The sequence below is a fragment of the Saccopteryx leptura genome, chromosome 6 (assembly GCF_036850995.1).
Source record: "Saccopteryx leptura isolate mSacLep1 chromosome 6, mSacLep1_pri_phased_curated, whole genome shotgun sequence".
NCBI lineage: Eukaryota > Metazoa > Chordata > Mammalia > Chiroptera > Emballonuridae > Saccopteryx > Saccopteryx leptura.
The window spans coordinates 171,222,616-171,243,111 of NC_089508.1; the positions used below are offsets into that span (position 1 = coordinate 171,222,616).

The 20,496-nt window shown below is 44.1% G+C and overlaps 1 protein-coding gene across 8 annotated transcripts in view; it reads left to right on the forward strand.

Annotated features, from left to right (window-relative positions):
* Positions 1-201: 201 nt before the first annotated feature.
* ARHGEF37 (Rho guanine nucleotide exchange factor 37) overlaps positions 202-20,496 on the forward strand; it is a 42,319-nt gene continuing 22,024 nt past the window's right edge. For 2 of the 8 annotated variants that reach the window (XM_066341380.1, XM_066341384.1), the window contains exons 1-4: positions 202-491; positions 11,244-11,390; positions 16,740-16,936; positions 18,399-18,522. In XM_066341380.1, the coding sequence (XP_066197477.1) occupies positions 11,360-11,390; positions 16,740-16,936; positions 18,399-18,522 (352 nt within the window). In that variant the 5' untranslated portion in view covers positions 202-491; positions 11,244-11,359. Of the gene's footprint in view, positions 492-11,243; positions 11,391-12,675; positions 12,807-16,739; positions 16,937-18,398; positions 18,523-20,496 lie in introns of all 8 variants that reach the window. The other 6 variants (XM_066341387.1, XM_066341389.1, XM_066341383.1 and 3 more) reach the window with 6 other exon arrangements.

Genomic DNA, 20,496 nt, shown 5'->3' on the forward strand with positions numbered 1-20,496 from the left:
TAAGGTGCATCCCTAAAGTTCGGTGATTCGGGCTGGAGCACAAACATCCAGTGACCCAGGCGTCGACATTCCCACTGAGTGGCCTAAGTGCTGGCCCAAAAGAGAAGGCTGCTTAATGAGAAGCCACGGGTGGGTGTGTCCCGGGGCGCGGCGCTTACACCCACTTGCAATGCTTCACGCTGGCAGCGGGCGGCCCAGGGTTGTTCCTGCTGCAGCTGGGCCACCTCAGCTGGGGCCAACTCCCGGGAGCAGCGAGTGGAAAACAACCTAGCTCCAGATACACAATTAACAAAGGCGGGAGACTGGGCCGCCCCTTCCCGGCGCACGCACGCGCGCAGCGTGGGCAGAGCCATGCCCGCCCGCGCTTTCCGTGGGGACAGCCGCTCCGAGGCCCAGCGTGGCGTGGGTCCCGAAAGCCCGGCGCCCCTCCCGCTCTGGCTGCGCAGTCAGCGGGCAAGCGAGCGCGTGAGCCCGGGCACCTTGCACGCGCGGTGAGTCTGCCTGGCAGGACAGGGCCGGGAGGGGTGCGGGGAAACAACTGCTGTCAGATCTGAAAAGGGAGGTGGGGGAGCTCAGAGCGACGACGCCCCGTCCCAGCTTGCTTTGTAGCTGGCTCTGTGTCTTGAGCCTTAGATAATGTGAGCAACCTGATCCATGTGACCCAACCGAGTCGTTTTACAGGTGGCAAACTGAGGCCCAGACAGGTAAGCTGGTCCAGTAAAAACTAATCGTTCCTTGTGTCTGTTTTTTTATCCCTACCTGCTTCAGTGTAGGATTTGGGGCGACTTTTAATAAGAATCCATACGTTAAAACAACGGAATAATGCAAACAATGCTAAAGAATCCTTGCCAGAGAAAGTATAATTATAGACAGTGGAGGCCAGGGGAATAGAGAACAGAAATCTGACATCTGTTAGGTGAGCTGCCTTGGCCAAGGGCCCTCAGCAAAATAGAAGTGCCAACGCTGGGTCTGGAAGCCAGAACGTCAGCTCCTGGCCCAGTGGTACAGGGCTCACTCCCTTGTCCTTAGAGGGGAATGGAGAAGCAGACAGCCTGCCAGGTGCTGGTTCTGAACCTTGGGATCACTGGCCCCTTAGAAATCTGGCTGCTCTCCCTACAGAAGGGTCCCCATATAACCTCGCACACAGTTTCAGATTTGACATGAAGCAATCCTGCTGTTGGGAATATCTGACGGCTGTCCCTCAGTCTGCACTGTTTCAGAGCAGTTTATTGACTCCTTTAAAGGGAAGAAGCTAGTTAGTATCTGCTGTCAATCCAGACAGCATCCTGATGTCACCAGCTGTGTGATCTTGGACACATAATTTATCCTCTGGAAGGCCCAGTTCTCTTTGTAAAATGGAGATAAGATTGTCTGTTTCATACTTAAGACCATTGTCAGACTTAGGAATGAACGCTGAGTTTGGAGCCTAGCGCGTAGTAAGTGCTCAATAAAAGTGCTGGTGCACATAATCCGGTGGATCACAGCTGGAAAAGGTGATGACCTGAAATAAAATTTTTGTAAAAAATGAAAAAGGTATAAACCTGTACATATAAAGTCAATCTTATTATGACTTACAAACGGCAGCACATACCATGGTGGTAGTAATCTAAATTAGAGTGCATTTAGTTAGAATAATGCACTATGCTTAATAGTTAACCCCCAGGTCAAATGCTGGAAGTAGAAACCACAAGACATTAATAGAAAAAAGAAAGAGAAAACAAAACAAAAAATGAAATGAAACTACCAGACATTCTAACAAAGACTCTTGATTGGACCTCACTTCTGTCTTTGAATGGAGTCAGCACTTGTATAGTTTGTTAAGAGTCAGCACTTGTATAGTTTGTTAAAAGAGAAAAGAGAGGAAGCCACATGGGAACCCGAGCAACGCCCAGTCCTGCCCAGCAATGGAGGTTCAGCTGAGTTCCTGCCAGGGTACAGGAGTTGCTGGCAGTTGGCTCACATCCTTCTGGGATAGGTGGCTTGTCGTGGTAAACAGTGCCTTGGTTCATTCTGCTCTAGATCAATGTAACATAAAAATCTAGATCAAATAAATGACTTTTTATTTAACTAATGGTGGAGGATGTCTTTGGGTGCTGCAACTAAAGCAAAATAGCATTAGTTGATCTTGATTTTCCAAAGCCTATTGCTTGTTTGTTGACAAGCTTAAGAATTTAAAAATCTATAAATCCTAAATCATGGTGATAGGACCTGGGCAGGCCTACTTACCTATAAGAAGAACTGCTCTTACTGAATACAGTGTTGTCTCTTTTCTCCACCATTTTAGGCCTTATAATTATAGCCAGGGAAATACGGCTTAGGGCAAGTAGCTGGGAATAAGAATGTGCATGCCTAATAAGTGCTCCTAGTGATTCTTATACACCTTTGGTTACATGTGTTGGGGAGTGAGGATTAGTAGTGGGGGACTATTAATTCTTTTAAATTTCTGTATTGTTTGTCCAGTTATATAATGAGAGCCTCTTTTGTAATTTCAACAAGCAAATAACCCATGATGTCTAGTGAAGATACATGGTTATCAAATAAGTATTTGAAAAGATGCTCAAAATCTTTAATCATTGGGGAAATGCACATTAAAACCACAATGAGCTCTGGCAGGGTAGCTCAGTTGGTTAGAGCATCATCCCTATACACCAAGGTTGTGGGTTCAATCCCTGGTCAGGTCGCAGACAAGCGGCAACCAATGAAAGAACAACTAAGTAGAACAACAAATCAATGTTTCTCTCTCTTCCTTCCTCTCTCTCTCTCTCTCAAATCAATAAATGCAATTTTAAAAAATACACACACATCTTTAAAAGAAAAGTTTATTAAAAAAACACAATGAGGTATTGATTGCTTCATACCTATTAGGTATGGCTAAGATGAAAAAGACTGACTACACCAAGTGTTAACAAGGTTGTGGAAGAGCTGGAGCTTTTATCCACTGTTGCTGGGAATGTAAAATGATACCACCACTTTTTAACATTTTCTTAAAAGGTGAAATATAGCCTGACCAGGTGGTGGCGCAGTGGATAGAGCGTCGGACTGGGATGCAGAGGACCCAGGTTCGAGACCCCGAGGTCGCCAGCTTGAGCGTGGGCTCATCTGGTTTGAGCAAAGTTCAGCAGCTTGTACCCAAGGTCGCTGGCTTGAGCAAGGGGTTACTCGGTCTGCTGAAGGCCCGCGGTCAAGGCACATAAGAAAAAGCAACCAATGAACAACTAAGGTGTCACAACGAAAAACTGATGATTGATGCTTCTCATCTTTCTCGATTCCTCTCTGTCCCTATCTATCCCTCTCTCTGACTCTCTCTCTCTCTGTCTCTGTAAAAAAAAAAAAGGTGAAATATATACCTATCATGTGACACAGGCATTCCAGTCCTACGTCCAGCTTTATTGTAATAAAGAAGTGGAAAATAACCAGTTTGTAACAAAGTTTGTAAAAACCAGTTTGTAAAAATCACCAGTATTGTAATAAAGAAGTGGAAAATAAACAGACTGTGGTGTATTCATACAATGGAATATTGCTCAGTAATAAAAATCAGTGAACTGTTGATAATCCTACAACATGGATGTATCTCAATAATTTTCCTAAAAGAAGCCAGAAAAAAATATTAGAAAGAAAAATTAAAAAAAGAGTCCATGCTGTATAATTCCAGTTATATAAAATTGAAGAGGAATTGCTATGTCTTACCTTACCTCAAACTTTTTGGTGGCTTTCAAAAGTTGTGTATGATCATATTAGTCTAACTCTACTTGTAATCATTTGTCATTCACAATTTGATCATTATTCCGCTAGTGTTTATCCATGTCATTCATTCATTAATTCAACTAGTTGAGCACCTATTATGTGCTAGATCTAGAGTAGGCACTAGGGCCTGACCTGTGGTGGCGTAGTGGATAAAGCCTCGACCTGGAATGCTGAGGTCGTCGGTTCAAAACCCTGGGCTTGCCTGGTCAAGGCACATATGGGAGTTGATGCTTCTTGCTCCTCCCTCCCCCTTCTCTCTCTCTCTCTCTCTCTCTCTCTCTCTCTCTCTCACTCTCTCTCCTCTCTAAAAATTAATAAAGGTAAAAAATAAATAAATAAAAATAGAGTAGGCACTAGGTACTGTGTTGATGAATAAAAGAGACATGATCCCTGCCCTTGTGGAGCTTACGCTCTATTGAATGAACCAGTAAAACAAGTAAAATAAGACAAATAATTATCGGAGAAAAGGAGTGGTTCTTTGGAAGGGGGACGGGAGTCAGGGAGGACTTTGGGTTTCCAACAGGGAAGTAAAACCATCAGTTTCATGTTTTTGAATGACCACTCCACTCTAGGGCTGTGCGTTCAGTCAAGAGGCTGTTGTACTGATCCAGGAGAAAGGTGATAGAGGTTTAGACTCAGGTGGTCTTAGAGATGGAAAGCACTGAAAGAACTAATGAATATCCTTAATAAGACAGGGCAGATCCCAGGGGCTCTTTGAATTTAGTAGTTTTCAGTCCTTATTACTGTCCTATTGCCTCCCCCCTCCTTCAGCCTCCATAATCACATCTTACTCCTTACTTGTAAGGATGTCACGAGAGACTGACGTCAACACCTCGCTGGTCCAGTTACACTAGCTTACAGCATTCCTTTGATCTGCTGATCTAGTTAACTTGAAGTGAGGGAATGAGGATAGTTTGGCATGACCTGTTTTTGTTTTTGTTGTTGTTAAGCTATGCTGGCTCTACGGGCTCTGTTTCCTTTTTCAAAGGTTGACAGACCATCTGTTTTCATCAGGTGGCAGAAACCCAGCTCAGCGTGGATGACATCAAAGCAGGGTAGGGAATGAAAATGTACGAGTCCAAAGGGAATCAGATTTTATCATGGCTGCACTGGGGAATGCCACCAGAGCTCAGTCTCATGGTCTCTCTACCTCTCAGCTCCGTCTCTTTGGTGTTAGCTGTGTTCTCAGTCAGGCTCTGATGTATAGTTTTTTTGTTTGTTTGTTTGTTTTTCCTTTTTTGTTGTTTCTTTTACAGAGACAGAGAGAGTCAGAGAGAGGGATAGATACGGACAGACAGACAGGAACAGAGAAAGATGAGAAGCATCAATCATCAGTTTTTTGTTGCGGCTCCTTAGTTGTTCATTGATTGCTTTCTCATATGTGCCTTGACCTTGGGCTGTCAGCAGACCAAGTGACCCCTTGCTCGAGCCAGAGACCTTGGGTCCAAGCTGGTGAGCTTTGCTTGAACCAGATGAGCCCTCGCTCAAGCTGGCGACCTCGGGGTCTCGAACCTGGGTCCTCCGCATCACAGTCTGATGCTCTATCCACTGCGCCACCGCCTGGTCAGGCTGTTTGGGTTTTTTTGTTTGTTTTTTTTTACAGAGACAGAGAGAGAGTCAGAGAGAGGGATAGATAAGGACAGCCAGACAGGAACGGAGAGAGATGAGAAGCATCAATCATTAGTTTTTTGTTGCAACACCTTAGTTGTTCATTGATTGCTTTCTCATATGTGCCTTGACCGTGGGGCTACAGCAGACCGAGTAACCCCTTGCTCAAGCCAGCGACCTTGGGTCCAAGCTGGTGAGCCTTGCTCAAACCAGATGAGCCCGCACTCAAGCTGGCGACCTCAGGGTCTTGAACCTGAGTCCTCCACATCCCAGTCTGACGCTCTATCCACTGTGCCACTGCCTGGTCAGGCACTGGTGTATAGCTCTTATTATGATCATCAACATTACCTGTTCTCACCATCTGCTTGAATATGGTCAAGTGTCCGTAGACAACAACTTCACCCATCTGATCCATGGTAATGTTATGGTTTCCAGTTGAACAATAACAGTAACAAAAATAACAGTTACTATTATTGAGAGATTACAATGGACCAGGCACTCTTGTTAGACACTTTACACGGACTATCTGATTATAAGAAAAGTTATGTAATTATCCCAGGAAAACCAGCCAACTGATTGCAGAATCAGAATTTGAAATCAGGCTTTTCGCCGCTAGGATGTGGGCTCTGAACCTTCACGGTACCTCCTACCATCACTCTTCAGGGCAGAGAGGGAAGCAACACCATCAGATGTGTGCCTATTTCTTACTTTTTCTGAACACAAATCCTAAAATATAGTTGGCAGTCATTGTAGGGCAGAGCTTTGGAGGTGCTTCTTATAATTTTGTTGATTCCAAGTCCTTCTGGTTTTGAGACTTCTGGAAATTCTCTGTACAGGACCCTGCCCTCTGACTAGTGTGTATATCTTTATAAACCAGGCTCGGGCCCTGGCCAGTTGGCTCAGTGGTAGAGCGTCGGCCTGGCGTGCAAGGGGTCCCGGGTTCGATTCCCGGCCAGGGCACACAGGAGAAGCGCCCATCTGCTTCTCCACCCATCCCCCTCTCCTTCCTTTCTGTCTCTCTCTTCCCCTCCCGCAGCCGAGGCTCCATTGGAGCAAAGATGGCCCGGGCGCTGGGGATGGCTCCTTGGCCTCTGCCCCAGGCGCTAGAGTGGCTCTGGTCGCAACAGAGCGATGCCCCGGAGGGGCAGAGCATCGCCCCCTGGTGGGCAGAGCGTCGCCCCCTGGTGGGCATGCCGGGTGGATCCTGGTCGGGCATATGCGGGAGTCTGTCTGACTGTCTCTGTCTCTCCCCGTTTCCAGCTTCGAAAAAATACAAAAAAAACAACAACAACAACAACAAAAAAACACAAAACAAAACCAGGCTCATTAACCAGGCTCTTTATGTGGCCACTCTTTTTTTTTTTTTTTAACAGAGACAGAGTCAGAGAGAGGGATAGACAGACACAGACAGACAGGAACGGAGAGATGAGAAGCATCAATCATTAGTTTTTCGTTGCGCACTGTGGCACCTTAGTTGTTCGTTGATTGCTTTCTCATATGTGCCTTGACCGCGGGTCTTCAGCACACTGAGTAACCCCTTGCTCGAGCCAGCGACCTTGGGTCCAAGCTGGTGAGCTTTTGCTCAAACCAGATGAGCCCGCGCTCAAGCTGGCGACCTCGGGGTCTCAAACATGTGTCCTCAGCATCCCAATTCAACGCTCTATTCATTGCACCACCACCTGGTCAGGCTGACCACTCTTGTTTCTATAGGTGTTTCCTCCCTTTATTCTTCAACAGAGTCTTTGGCTAACATGATGCTTGAACTTTATCTTTGACAGCCTTCTCTAATCCTTACAGTCTCAAACCAGACGTTTTATAAATGTTTAAAATGATCTACTTCTAAACCCTGGGATAGGATGATGGATGTTCAACCTTCTTTGCCACGACATTTTACTTTCTGAAAGAACTTAAAGATGATGGCTTCACTTTTCCCCATAGATCTTCTTATTTTCATTTCTCCAGTTATTCCGACTGGTCAGAATTAGTCCAGAGAATTCTTTTCCCCCTTACTTCCTTTGTCTTAAAAGGGATGAAACAACCAGGATGGTGTAACATTTATTTAGTTTCTCTTCTTCCCGAGGAATGAAACGTGGAGCAAATAACCAGATATTTTTTAATGCCCTATCCTTAGTGTAAAGCCATTTTTTTTTCTTGATTTTTTTTTTATCCTCAGAATGTTTGGCATGAAGTAGTTGCTCCAAATATTTGTTGTGAATGCCCAAATATCTCTGTGCCAATGAAGACAGTGGAGAAGAGAGAGAAGAGAATTAACTGTTTTATTCTCTCGTAGAGTCAAAAGCAGTTGCTGCCAATTATTCAATAAACACCTTTTTTTTTCCTACCGATTACATGCTAGACTGATTTTAGTTTCTTTTTTTCTTTCTTTTTTTTTTTTTTTTTTTTTTTTTTGTATTTTTCTGAAGCTGGAAATGAGGAGAGACAGTCAGACAGACTCCCGCATGCGCCCGACCGGGATCCACCCGGCACACCCACCAGGGGGCGACGCTCTGCCCACCAGGGGGCGATGCTCTGCCCCTCCGGGGCGTCGCTCTGTTGTGATCAGGGCCACTCTAGCGCCTGGGGCAGAGGCCAAGGAGCCATCCCCAGCGCCCGGGCCATCTTTGCTCCAATGGAGCCTTGGCTGCGGGAGGGGAAGAGAGAGACAGAGAGGAAGGAGAGGGGGAGGGGTGGAGAAGCAGATGGGCGCTTCTCCTGTGTGCCCTGGCCGGGAATCGAACCCGGGTCCCCTGCACGCCAGGCCGACGCTCTACCGCTGAGCCAACTGGGCAGGGCTGATTTTAGTTTCTGATTGGCTCCTACAGGGCATCAGAGAGATCTCAGGACTGAGCATGAACTGGACGGGAAGGAGAACCACGTTTCCCTGCGTGTGTTCCCCACGACAGGCCTCCTGATCAGGTCCGACCAGGAACTGGAACAAGGGCGCTCGCTCAGCCTGCTCTCCAGGCTTTCAGCTGCATTTATCCTGAGAGTGTTGCCAAGAGAGTGGCTCACTTAAGCTTCTTTGTTTGTTTTGAACTTATTTTGAAACAATTAGATTAAGGTGAAGTTGTAAGGATGGTACAGGGCGATTCTGTGTACTCTTCACCAGCTTCCTCCAATGGTTACCGAATTTCCCCCTGTATAAGATGCCCCCATAAGATGCACCTTAATTTTAGGGCCTGAAATTTGAAAAAAAAAAAGTATTACTTAAAGTTATTGAATTCAAGTTTTATTCATCTATAACAATAAGTGCAAAAACAAGCACAAAAACAAGCACAGGAAATGCAAGTAGAAAAATCTACAACCACTGTATAAGATGCATCCAGTTTTACGATCCCAAATTTTTTTTAAAGTGTGTCAAGTACATGGGGAAATACGGTACATCTTAAATATAGCACAATATCAAAACCAGGAAATTGACATCAGTATAACATTTGCGTATGATTGTTCTATGCCCTTTTATCATGTGTGTTGATTTTGTGTAACCACCATCTCAGTTAGGATAATAGATCTGTTCTATCACCAAAAAGTCCTCTCTGGTGCTATTCTTCCATAGTCACCGGCCTGCCCTCCACCCTCATCCCTAACCAGGTGGCCACTAATCTGTTTTCTCTATATATAATTTTGTATATTCTATAAATGGAATCATACAATATGTAGCCTTTTCAGAATGGTTTGTTTCAGGCAGCACGATACCCTCAAGAATCATCCACCCTATAGTTCATTTTATTTCTGAGTATTCAGTGATATTGGATGTACCACATTTTTTAAAAACTCTATTTGCCTGTTAAATTTACCTATTGAAAAACATTTTGTTGTTTCTAGTTTTGGGTTACTACAAATAAAGCTTCTGTGAACATTCACAAGCAGGTTTTTTGTATGAACCTAAGTTTTCTTTCTCTGGAATAGAGACCCCGGGGTGTGGTTGCTGGTGAACCTATGTGTAGTTTTTAAAGAAATTGACAAGCTATTTTTCAGAGTGTCTGTGCTGTTTTACATTCCCACCTACAATGTAAGAGAGATCCAGTTTCTTGGTATCCTTACTAGCAGATAATTTTTTTATAACACCTTTATTGAGATAGAATTCACCCAATTAAAGTGTACAAATCCTCAGTGTCCAGGGCCAACCTGCTCCAATAGAGCCATGGCTGCAGGAGAAGAAGAGAGGGATAGACAGAGAAGGGAGACGTGGATGGATGGAGAAACAGATGCTCACTTCTCCTGTGTGCCCTGACTGGGAATTAAACCCAGGACATCCACTAAAATAGCTCATTTGCCAAGCAACAGAGAAACGGCCCCAGATGGGCAGAGCAGTGCCCCATATCCCATATGGGCTTGCAGGGATCCCAGTCAAAGCACATGAGGGAGTCTGTCTCTTGGCCTCCCCGCTTCTCATTTAAGGAAAATATAAATAAATAAATAAATTGTACAAATCAATGTTTTTTAGTATGATCACTGAGATGTACAACCATCACCACAACCAATTTAGAACATTTTTATCATCCCCAAAAGAAATTCTATACCCAATAGTCACCCACTCTCAGCTCCTATCCCTTCAGCCTGGAAACCACAAATCTACTTTCTGTTTTATAGACTTTCCTACTCCAGACATTTCATAGAAATTAAACTATAAAACATGTGGCCCACTGTGACTGACTTCTTTCACTTGGCATAGTGTTTTCAAGATTCATCTGTGGTGTAGCATGTATCATTGCTTCATTCCTTTTCATTACCAAAAAATATATAATATTTTTATTTTATTTAATTTAAAAATGTTTTTAGAGAGATAGAGGAAGAGAGAGAACTAGCAGCTTCATTGTGCATTGATGCCTCTCATATGTGCCTTGATCTCAGGATTGTATTGGCAACTCTGAGATCAAGCTAGCAACACTGGGGTCAAGCTGGCGACCACAGGCTAGAGTCAGTAACCTTGGGTTTCAAACCAGTAACCTCGGCATTCTAGGGTGACACTCTGTCTACTGAATCACTACCAGTCAGGCAATATATAATATTTTAAAAGAAATAAAGGTGTGTTTCCTTCCATTACAGGGGCTCTACACTAAGTGAAAACAAAATACTGCCTGCCAGGCCTGCCAGGAGGTCTAGATGGCAATTAATCTGAATACAAATTAATGCTATTTTTAATATTTAAAAGTTCCCTATAAAGTATGTATTATGTATGCTTTTTGTTTATTTAGCAACAACTGGGAGTACTAGGACCTGAGTAGCTCTCCTAAAATTCTATTGGGATCTTTCTAGAGATGCTAGGCACAGGGTGGTGAATGTCAGTGACTCAGGCCAGGGACAGGTCAGCAGACCACATGCTGCGTTAGGAGCTGGAATAGAGCTGTGCCACAGACAGATGCGTTCCAGGATCCTTCTAGGCTGAACAGCCTCATTCTCCCCGTAGTTTACATATGATCTGATCCACGAGTCAATATTTATGGTGCAGGACAGAAAGTTCTACTGCTACTAATACAGGTAAAAGGTCTATTTATGTAGCAAATATATAGAATTGTGAGACACAGAGGAGGATACAAGATGAGCTTGTGCTCCTCTGGTCTCTGAGAGCTTAGTGTCTCGCCAGGAAGATGAGGTGTAGCCCTAAATAACCCAAGTGCAAGGCTGAATGGGATGCATGCCACTTTAAATATTAGGAAATATTGTAGCCATCAAGAAGAGAACAGAGAACAATAAACAAATGTCCATATCTTTTTGCCCAGCTTTGTTTAATTTTAACATTATTGCCATATGACTTAAGTCTAAACTTTTTTAAAATTTATTTATTTTAGAGAGAGAGGAAGGGGGGAGAGAGAGAGAGAGAGAGAGACATCAATTTTTTTTAAAGAATCTTTTTTAGATTTTTTAATTTACTTATTCCTTTTTATTAGAGAGAGAGGAAAGAGATAGAGAGAACAGAGGGAGGAGCAGAAAGCATCAACTCCCATACGTGCCTTGACCAAGCAAGCCCGGGGTTTCAAACCAGTGACCTCAGCATTCCAGGTCAATGCTTTATCCACTGCACCACCACAGATCAGGTGAGAGACATCAATAGACATCTATCTATTCGTACATTTATCGGTTGATTCTTGTATGTACTCTGATTAAGGGATTGAACCCCACCCTTGGCATAATGGGATGATGCCTTATCCAACTGAGCTACTGCAGATTTTTTTTTAATTCATTTTTTAGAGAGGAAAGGGAGAGACAGAGGGACAGAGAGAGAGAGAAGAGACAGAGAGAGAAGGGGGGGGGGAGGAGCTGGAAGCATCAACTTCCATATGTGCCTTGACCAGGCAAGCCCAGGGTTTAGAACCAGCGACCTCAGCATTTCCAGGTTAACACTTTATCCACTGCGCCACCACAGGTCAGGCCAACTGCAGATTTTGTAAAGCAGATAAAATATCTCAAATGCTCAACAGTAAAAAGAAAGGTTCTATTGATACACCCAACAACTGACAGAATCTCTAGAGCAGGGGTCCCCAAACTATGGCCCGCGGGCCACATGCGGCCCCCTGAGGCCATTTATCCGGCCCCCGCTGCACTTCCGGAAGGGGCACCTCTTTCATTGGTGGTCAGTGAGAGGAGCACATTGACCATCTCATTAGCCAAAAGCAGGCCCATAGTTCCCATTGAAATACTGGTCAGTTTCTTGATTTAAATTTACTTGTTTTTTATTTTAAATATTGTATTTGTTCCCATTTTGTTTTTTTACTTTAAAATAAGATATGTGCAGTGTGCATAGGGATTTGTTCATAGTTTTTTTTTATAGTCCGGCCCTCCAACGGTCTGAGGGACAGTGAACTGGCCCCCTGTGTAAAAAGTTTGGGGACCCCTGCTCTAGAGAATTATGCTGATTGAATAAAGTCAGTCCCAAAGGACTCCATACTGTATGGTTCATACATATGTACTGTATGACTTACATACATTCTCGAACTGACAGGTGATAGAAATGGAGAACAGATTCCTGGTTCCCAAGGGTTAAGGACGGGCTGGGGCTGGGGCTGGAGCCAAGGGTGAAAGGACAACAGAGGGATCTTTGTGAAGGAACTGTTCTGTATCTTGACTATCTTGACTATCAGTGTCAATCTCCTGGTTGTAATGTTGTCTTTTGAAAATAATTTTTTTATTTTTCAAGTACAATTGACACACAATACTATAATATATTAGTTTCATGTGTATAACATAGCAATTAGATATTTATATAACTGATGATCATCCTGATAATTCTAGTATCCATCTGACTCAATACACAGTTATTACAATACTATTGAGTATATTTCTTTTTTTTTATTTTTAAAGATTTTTATTTATTTATTTTAGAGAGGAAAGAGAGAGAACAGGAGAGGAGCAGGAAGCATCAACTCCCGTATGGCCTTGACCAGGGGAGACAGGGTTTCAAACCAGTGACCTCAGCGTTCCAGGTCAGCACTTCATCCACTGCGCCACCACAGGTCAGGCCTTGACTATACAGTATTTCTTTAGCTGTACTTTGCGTCCCTGTGACTGCTTTTGTAACTGGCACTTTGCATAGCTTAATCTCATTCCCTTTTTCACCCATTCCCTCAACCCCCTTCCATCTGGCAACCTTTAAAATGTTCTCTGTATCTCTGAGTTTGTGTCTGTTTTGTTTTTTTAGATTCTTATATAAGTGAATTTGTTAAAATTTTAGATTCTTATATACGTGAAATCATGGCATTTGTCTTTCTCTGTCTGACTTATTTCACTCAGCACAATAAATACCCTGTAGGTCCATGTGTGTTGTCTCAAATGGCCAGATTTCATTCTTTTCGATGGCTGAGTTATATTTCACTGTATGTATGCACCACCTCTTCTTTATCCATTTGTCTATCAATGAACACTTAGGTTGCTTCCATAATTGGGCTATTGTAAATAATGCTGCAATAAACATAGGGTTGCTTATGTATTTTGAAATTAGTGTTTTGAGTTTCTTCAGATAAATACCCAGAGGTAGAAGTGCTTGGTCCTTCTCTGTCTCTTGTTATAGCCTTTGTTTTAAAGTCTGTTTTGTCCAGTATAAGTATTGCTATCCCAACTTTTTTCCCCATTTTCCTGAAATATCTTTTCCCATCCCTTTATTTTCAGTCTGTGTGTGTCTTTCAATCTGAAGCAAGTCTCTTATAGACAGCATGTGAATGGGTCTTGTTTTCTTATACATTCAATGACCCTATGTCTTTAGATAGGAGCATTTAATCTATTTGCATTTAAAGTAATTATTGATAGGTATGTAATTATTGCCATTTTATTATTCATATTTTTTATATTTTATTTTCTTCTCTTCTTAAAGAAGTCCCTTTAACATGTCTTGTCATACTAGTTTGGTGGTGATGAACACCTTTAGCTTTTTTTGTTTGTTTGGGGAGCTCTTTTTTTTTTTTTTTTTTTACAGAGACAGGGTGATAGGGACAGACAGGAACGAAGAGAGATGAGAAGCATCAATCATCAGTTTTTCGTTGGGACACCTTAGTTGTTCATTGGCTGCTTTCTCATAATACGTGCCTTAACCACGGGCCTTCAGCAGACCGAGTGACCCCTTGCTCGAGCCAGCGACCTTGGGTCCAAACCAGATGAGCCCACACTCAAGCTGGCGACCTCGGGGTCTTGAACCTGGGTCTTCTGCATCCCAGTCTGACACTCTATCCACTGCACCACCACCTGGTCAGGCTGTTTGGGGAGCTCTTTATCTGTCCTTCGTTCCCAAATGATAGCCTTGCTGCATAGAATAATCCCTGCTGGCCTGCAAGTTTATGTTGAGAAATCAGCTGACAGTCTTATGGGAGCATTCTTATAGGTAACTAACTGCTTTTTGCTTGCTGCTTTTACGATTCTCTCTTTGTCTTTAACCTTTGCCATTTTAATTATGATGTGTCCTGGTATCAGCCTCTGGGTTCATCTTGTTTGCATCTCCTTTTGTTTTGTGGACTTGCGTGTCTTCTTGTCTCACCAGGTAGGCAAGGTTTCTATTATTATTTTTTTCAAATAGGTTTTTAATTCTTTGCTTTCCTCTCCTTTTGGTACCCCTATGATGTGAATGTTGGTATGCTTGGTAGAGGCCCCTTAAACTATCCTCATTTTTTTAAATTCTTTTTTCTTTTTGCTGTTCTGATTGAGTGTTTTCTGCTACCTTGTCTTCCAAATGGCTGATTTGATCCTGTGTTTCATCTAATCTACTGGTTGATTCCTTCTAATGTATTCTTTTCAGTTATTGTGTTCTTCATTTCTGACTGGTTCTTTTTTGCTTACTATCTCCATTTTATGTTTCCTATCTCTTTGTAAAGTTCTCGTTGAGTTCATCTACTCTTCCCCTAAGTTCACTGAGCATCTTTCTAATCAGTGATTTAAACTCTGTATCTGATCTCCATTTTGTTTAGTTCTTTTTCTGGAGTTTTGTTTTGTTGTCTCATTTGGGACGTGTTTCTTGTCTCCTCATTTTGGCTGCCTCCCTGTACTTGTTTCTATGTATTCAAGTAGAGCTGCTACTTTTCCTGATCTTGGAAGAGTGGCCTTATGTAATAGGTCCTGTGGGGCCCAGTGACACAGTCTCCCTGGTCACCTAGCTGGGTGCTCCAGGTATGTGTGGGTTGTGTGTGCCCTGTTGTTATAGTTGAACCTTGATTGCTGTTGGTTCATTAGTAGAAGTGATTGACCCTCAGGCTGATTGACTGTGAGGACTGGCTGTGACTACAGTGGAGGAACTGTTGTGAAGGGATCATTCCATGGAGCAAGATTTACATTAGTGGGGCCATGGTGCCTCTGGGCTCATCCAAGTCCACCCTTTGGATGTGTTGTTTGTGGAGGTCATTAAGTGGTACTCTGATGTGGTCTGAAATTAGCCACTGGGTGTGTAGGCTCTGGGGCTTCTAGGGAGGGGCTGTGGTGCAGACCAAAGTTAGCTGCTGTCCTGTGCCCTGCCCAAGGCCACTGTTATGAGCTACAAAGTGATCTGAAGGTCGTTGTCATTTGTGCTTGGCATGGAGGTGCATATGAGAAGCTATGCTGTCAACTAAGGCTTGCTGCCACTAGTTCTGGGCTTGGGGCTGCTTAGCAAGAAGTATGGGGCATGCCAAGGCTAAACATTGTTTGTTTGGAACTTTTAAGAGATTTTGGGAAAGTCCACAGCACAAGCTAAGACAGGCCATTTGTATGGAAAAGCCACTGGAAGTGGCTTGGTTGGGATCACAAGTTGGGTGGAGCAGGGTCTGAGATAATCACCAGGAAGGAGACTCAGATTTTGTACCTGCCTGTGCCTACATGCTGGGTGTGGAGAGGGCTCAGTGAAAGAAACACGGATTGGTCAGCACTTCTCTCTGAGAGAAAGCTGCCACTCCAGCTCTTGTATTGAAGCCAGACAATTCAGTTCCTCCTCATATGTCCTTGGTATTTTTCAAACTGCTTAAGTTGAGAGCGAGTGAGTCCTGCTCTGGTTTTCAGTTCTCTCTGTTTGGGGGCCCTGCTGATTGCCATTATTCTCTTGTAAGCGCTGCCATGCAGTGAAAAGGAAGCTTGTGGTAGCTGATCTAGCATTTTTAGATATGTTGTGGTAAGGAGATTTTTCAGGCCATCTTGTCCATTGCCATTTATACTTTTTAAAACTTCAAGATAAAAAAGAAAAGTACATCTTGACTGGGAGGATCAGGAATGGCTTTAAAGAAGATGACTGTTAGAGGATATAGACGTGGAAGAGTGTACAGCTGGTGCAAAAGCAGAGGCCGGAAGTGACCATGTGAGGATGGAGAAAAGCAGGTGACTCTCTTGTCGCTGGAGTGTGTCTGAGAAAGGGGAAATGAAGTAGGAGACAGAACACTGAGCCACCACTGAGGGGGGCACCTCACAGCAGGGACTACCATTGTTACAAGCTTTCTTTCAGGAAGTTTAAGCTGGAACCACATCCAGGATGAATGGGTGTGGGTGGCAGCAGGTGGGAGAGGGGTTTGGATATGGGAAGATGATCTTGGAGGCTGTGGAAATAGCCCAGGTGACAAATAGTCTGGCCTCAATGAGGCAGTGGGGATGGAGAGGAGGGAATCATGGGGGTGGGGGTGAGGGGAGAGAGAGAGACTGACTCAGGTGAACCAGATAAAGAAATCTGGGTCAAAAGCTGGGGAAGAAATTAGAAGGAAAGCCAGGCAAGCACATTGTCTGAACCCTGGGAAATGAATTTAAAATGTCATCAGTTTTCTGAGTTGTGTCCTACCTTTTAAGGTTGTTCAGATACCACCCACAAATTCTAATACACAGTTCATCTCGACTCTGTATGCAGCTAAAGATGTTTTTAGGCCGCTTGATGAATAGTTACTTTTGGATCAGAGACTGCATATCCCAATGGGGCTCCCAGAAATAAGCTGGGATGTGTTTTCCTTCCCCAGAACCTGCTGACATGGCCGATCGTGAGGCCGATGAGCCACCCTCCAGGACAGGGAGTCCAGATGGGGAAAGTCGGGTCTCTGAGGACAAATGGTTGCTCCATCAGAGGCTGGCCATCAGGGAGCTCATTGACACCGAGGTCTCCTACTTGCGCATGCTCCAGCTCTGTGCCGTGGACATCAGAAGCCGCCTGCAGCAGGTACCTGGGTGGAGCCATACACGGTCTGTCTTTCTAGGGACCAATGTGGGTCCTAGGTTGCAGCCTCACATCTGTTCCTGGAGCAGGCTTGATGGAGGGAAAGTCGTGGTGTATGTGAAGTCACCTGGATATAAGCCCTGTACTTCTATTTATTGGCCATGCAACCTTCAGCAAGGCCTTGGAGCCTTAATGTGTTCATCTGCTAAATAGGAAGAGGGATAATCACCTTAGAGAATTAAGTGAGCAAATGGATTAAAATAGCCCTTTATCAAGTTTAAAACAGATTGCGTAAACCAACCTACATTCCCATTGACTCTTTGGGGGGGATGGTGACATGGAGAGGTTATTACTATAATGGGTTTCTACTTTTTTGTGTTCATTTTTACACCTTTCCCCCTCTGATTTCAGAAATAATACAAGCTTTCTCTATAAAATTTCAAGCATTCTCTAACATGTAATGTCCTTAAAAGCAAAGATCATTTAATTCAGTACAGTCCAGTTTTTAACATAAATAATGAATTTCAGTTAGTGTTTCTTGAATGAAATAATAATAATAATAATAGGTAGTGTAGAAGGTGAAAGTCCTCTTATATTTTACCCTCCAGAAGCTAGGATTTTTCTCTGTAGGTGATTATAGATCGTTACTTATTTTAACCAAGGTAAGATCATACTCTAGATATTTTTCTCCAGTTAGTTTTTCCCGCTAGAGCGTTCATCCAGGACGTCTCTATGTATCTATCTCCTGTGTATGCCTCTGCACATAAATGGATGTCCTGCATCCTTTTTTTATAATTTTTAAAAAGATTTTATTTATTCATTTGAAAGAGGAGAGAGAGAGAAGGGGGAGAGAGAGGGAGAGATAGAGATAGATGGATAGATAGATAGATAGATAGATAGAGAGAGAGAGAGAGAGACAAGGGGGGAGGAGCAGGAAGCATCAACACCCATATGTGCCTTGACCAGCCAAGCCCAGGGTTTCGAACCGGCAACCTCAGCATTCCAGATCGATGCTTTATCCACTGCGCCACCACAGGTCAGGCCTGCGTCCTTTTTAAAAGTGGTATAGACTACTTCATAGGGCCTGGAGTTCAGAATACATCTCAAGGTCATGATGGTCGGTACCAAATATGTCAGAGCTGAAAAGTAGTCCAACTTTCCACCCTTATATGACAGGTGGGGAAACCGAAGGAAGAAGGACAGCTCGCAGCTGACCTAGGGTAAAACCCCAGCTTAGCTTTCATTCCATGCTGAGTGCTCTATCTCTTCCACTCTTCTTATAGAGTAATGGGAAAACCTAATTTATACAATTTCTAAGTCCTTGCAAACATTCCACTGGGGCAGTCTTCCCAAGAGTGATGGGCCCCCGGAGGTGTGAGTGTTCTGGACTACTGCCCAAAGCCTGCAAATCAAGTCTCTCTACTCACTTCCCAGAAGCCTCCCATGGCTTTTTTGTTCCTTCCAGCTGCCTCAGGGAGATTTGGATGTCCTGTTCTCAAACATCGATGATATCATCGAGGTAAACAGCAGATTTCTTCGGGATCTGCAGGAGACAGACTCCAGGGAAGAGGAACAAGTGCAGCTAATTGGTAAGCAAAAGATGAGGCAGCTGGCAGCCTTCGATTCCTGTGGAGTTGCCCTCCGCATGGGGCTATTGCTGAACTGTCTCCAGAGTCCCAGGGAAATGCAACCCAGTGGGAGTCTGTGTTTGGGATCCCTGAAGCATAGCGTGTCAGAACTGCCAGGACCTTCAAACAATATCTAGTCTAACCCATCGCTTTACACAATGGAGAGTATGAGTACTTAACATGGAGTAGCCCTTTTTGTTCTCATGAGACCATTACTTATTGATTATTATTATCCCTATTTTACTAAAGAAAAACTCACGGCTCAGAGAGGTTAAGTAACTTTCTTAGGGTCACACAGCTTGACCAGGGAGAATGAGAATTTGAACCCAGCTCTTTCAGACTCTAGAATCCTAGCTCTTAACCATTTCTTGCCTCCACGTCTCTTCTTTCTGACTAATCCCAGCTAGAGGTAGAGGACCCTGTGGATACTCGCAGTAACTTCTTTTCTGCTGTGACTTCTTGACAATCTGTGACTGGAGAAGGACAAGAGAAGAGGAAATAAGTCTTTGTTTTGATGTCCCAGGCATTCCTGCCTCTTTGGACAGTTCTCTGGTCTGGGAGCTTGCCTTCCTCTGACCTTTAGTTACTGACGTGCTCCTATCCCTGGCCATACTGGTATGACAGTTTCTTTGACATCAGTCTCACTCCTGTGGAGGCAGCCATGTTGAAGAGAATGTAGGAACTGCCCTAGGTTTCATGGCTACACCCAAGTTTTATCTCCCTGTGGAGATCATCTCTCCACTTGGTCTCAGAGATAACCAAGTTATCTCTGCAGTTGGCTGATCTCCCTATCACGCTGATTCTCCCCAGCTGCAGTTTCGGGTGACCTTTCCTGGTCATGTCTCCCTAGTTCTGGGGCTTCTCCTGGGTGAGTTCACTCTGAGGATTCCTGGACCAGCACTGGGGAGGGGATTTGCTCCTGGGCTGGTAATCTGGCTGTGGGAGTCTTTGTTGAGGGCTGGACCATACTGGTTGTAAAGCCAGTAGCCACAGCCACCATCACAGCCACCTGGCCCATGCAGGTTCGCATTTGATTCGGACAGACAGTAATGAAACAGTGGAGCCAAGAACTGGTGGGCCATTAGCTTGCACCCGGTGGGCAAGAAATACACACAGTGGGAAAACACTTCCCTTTCCATTCAGGGCTCCCAAAGCCACTGACTTATCCAAGTTTCCTAGAATCAAAGATTTCTAGCTCACCAGCCTTATTCACCTCTGTTCCCCATCTCCTTCTCTCTGCACAAACTGGCTTCTCCTTCAGTACTCCGCCATCTTGGCTGCTTCTCCTCTCCTCCACGTGGCCTTCCTCTGCTCTCCTCTCTAATGCTAATCTCAGGAACCAAGAGAGAGCAAGCTCCTGGTCTGCCCCATTTTATAGTGTAGAAATCAAAACCTTTAATCCAATATACAAACAAGGAAGACTGATACAAAGTCACTTAGGGTGGGAAAAGCTTAGTCTTAAAACTAAGCCTTAGATCAGGGGTCCCCAAACTACGGCCCACGGGCCGCATGCGGCCCCCTGAGGCCATTTATCCAGCCCCCGCCGCACTTCTGGAAAGGGCACCTCTTTCATTGGTGGTCAGTGAGAGGAGCATAGTTCCCATTGAAATACTGGTCAGTTTGTTGATTTAAATCAGGGGTCTCAAACTCGCGGCCCCCCCACCAATTTTGTGCGGCCCGCAGACTAATCAAACTTCGTGGATTAGTCTGCGGGCCAGTCTGCAGGCCGCACAAAATAGGGCCCGAGTTTGAGACCCCTGATTTAAATTTACTTGTTCTTTATTTTAAATATTGTATTTGTTCCCGTTTTGTTTTTTTACTTTAAAATAAGATATGTGCAGTGTGCATAGGAATTTGTTCATAGTTTTTTTTATAGTCCGGCCCTCCAACAGTCTGAGGGACAGTGAACTGGCCCCCTGTGTAAAAAGTTTGGGG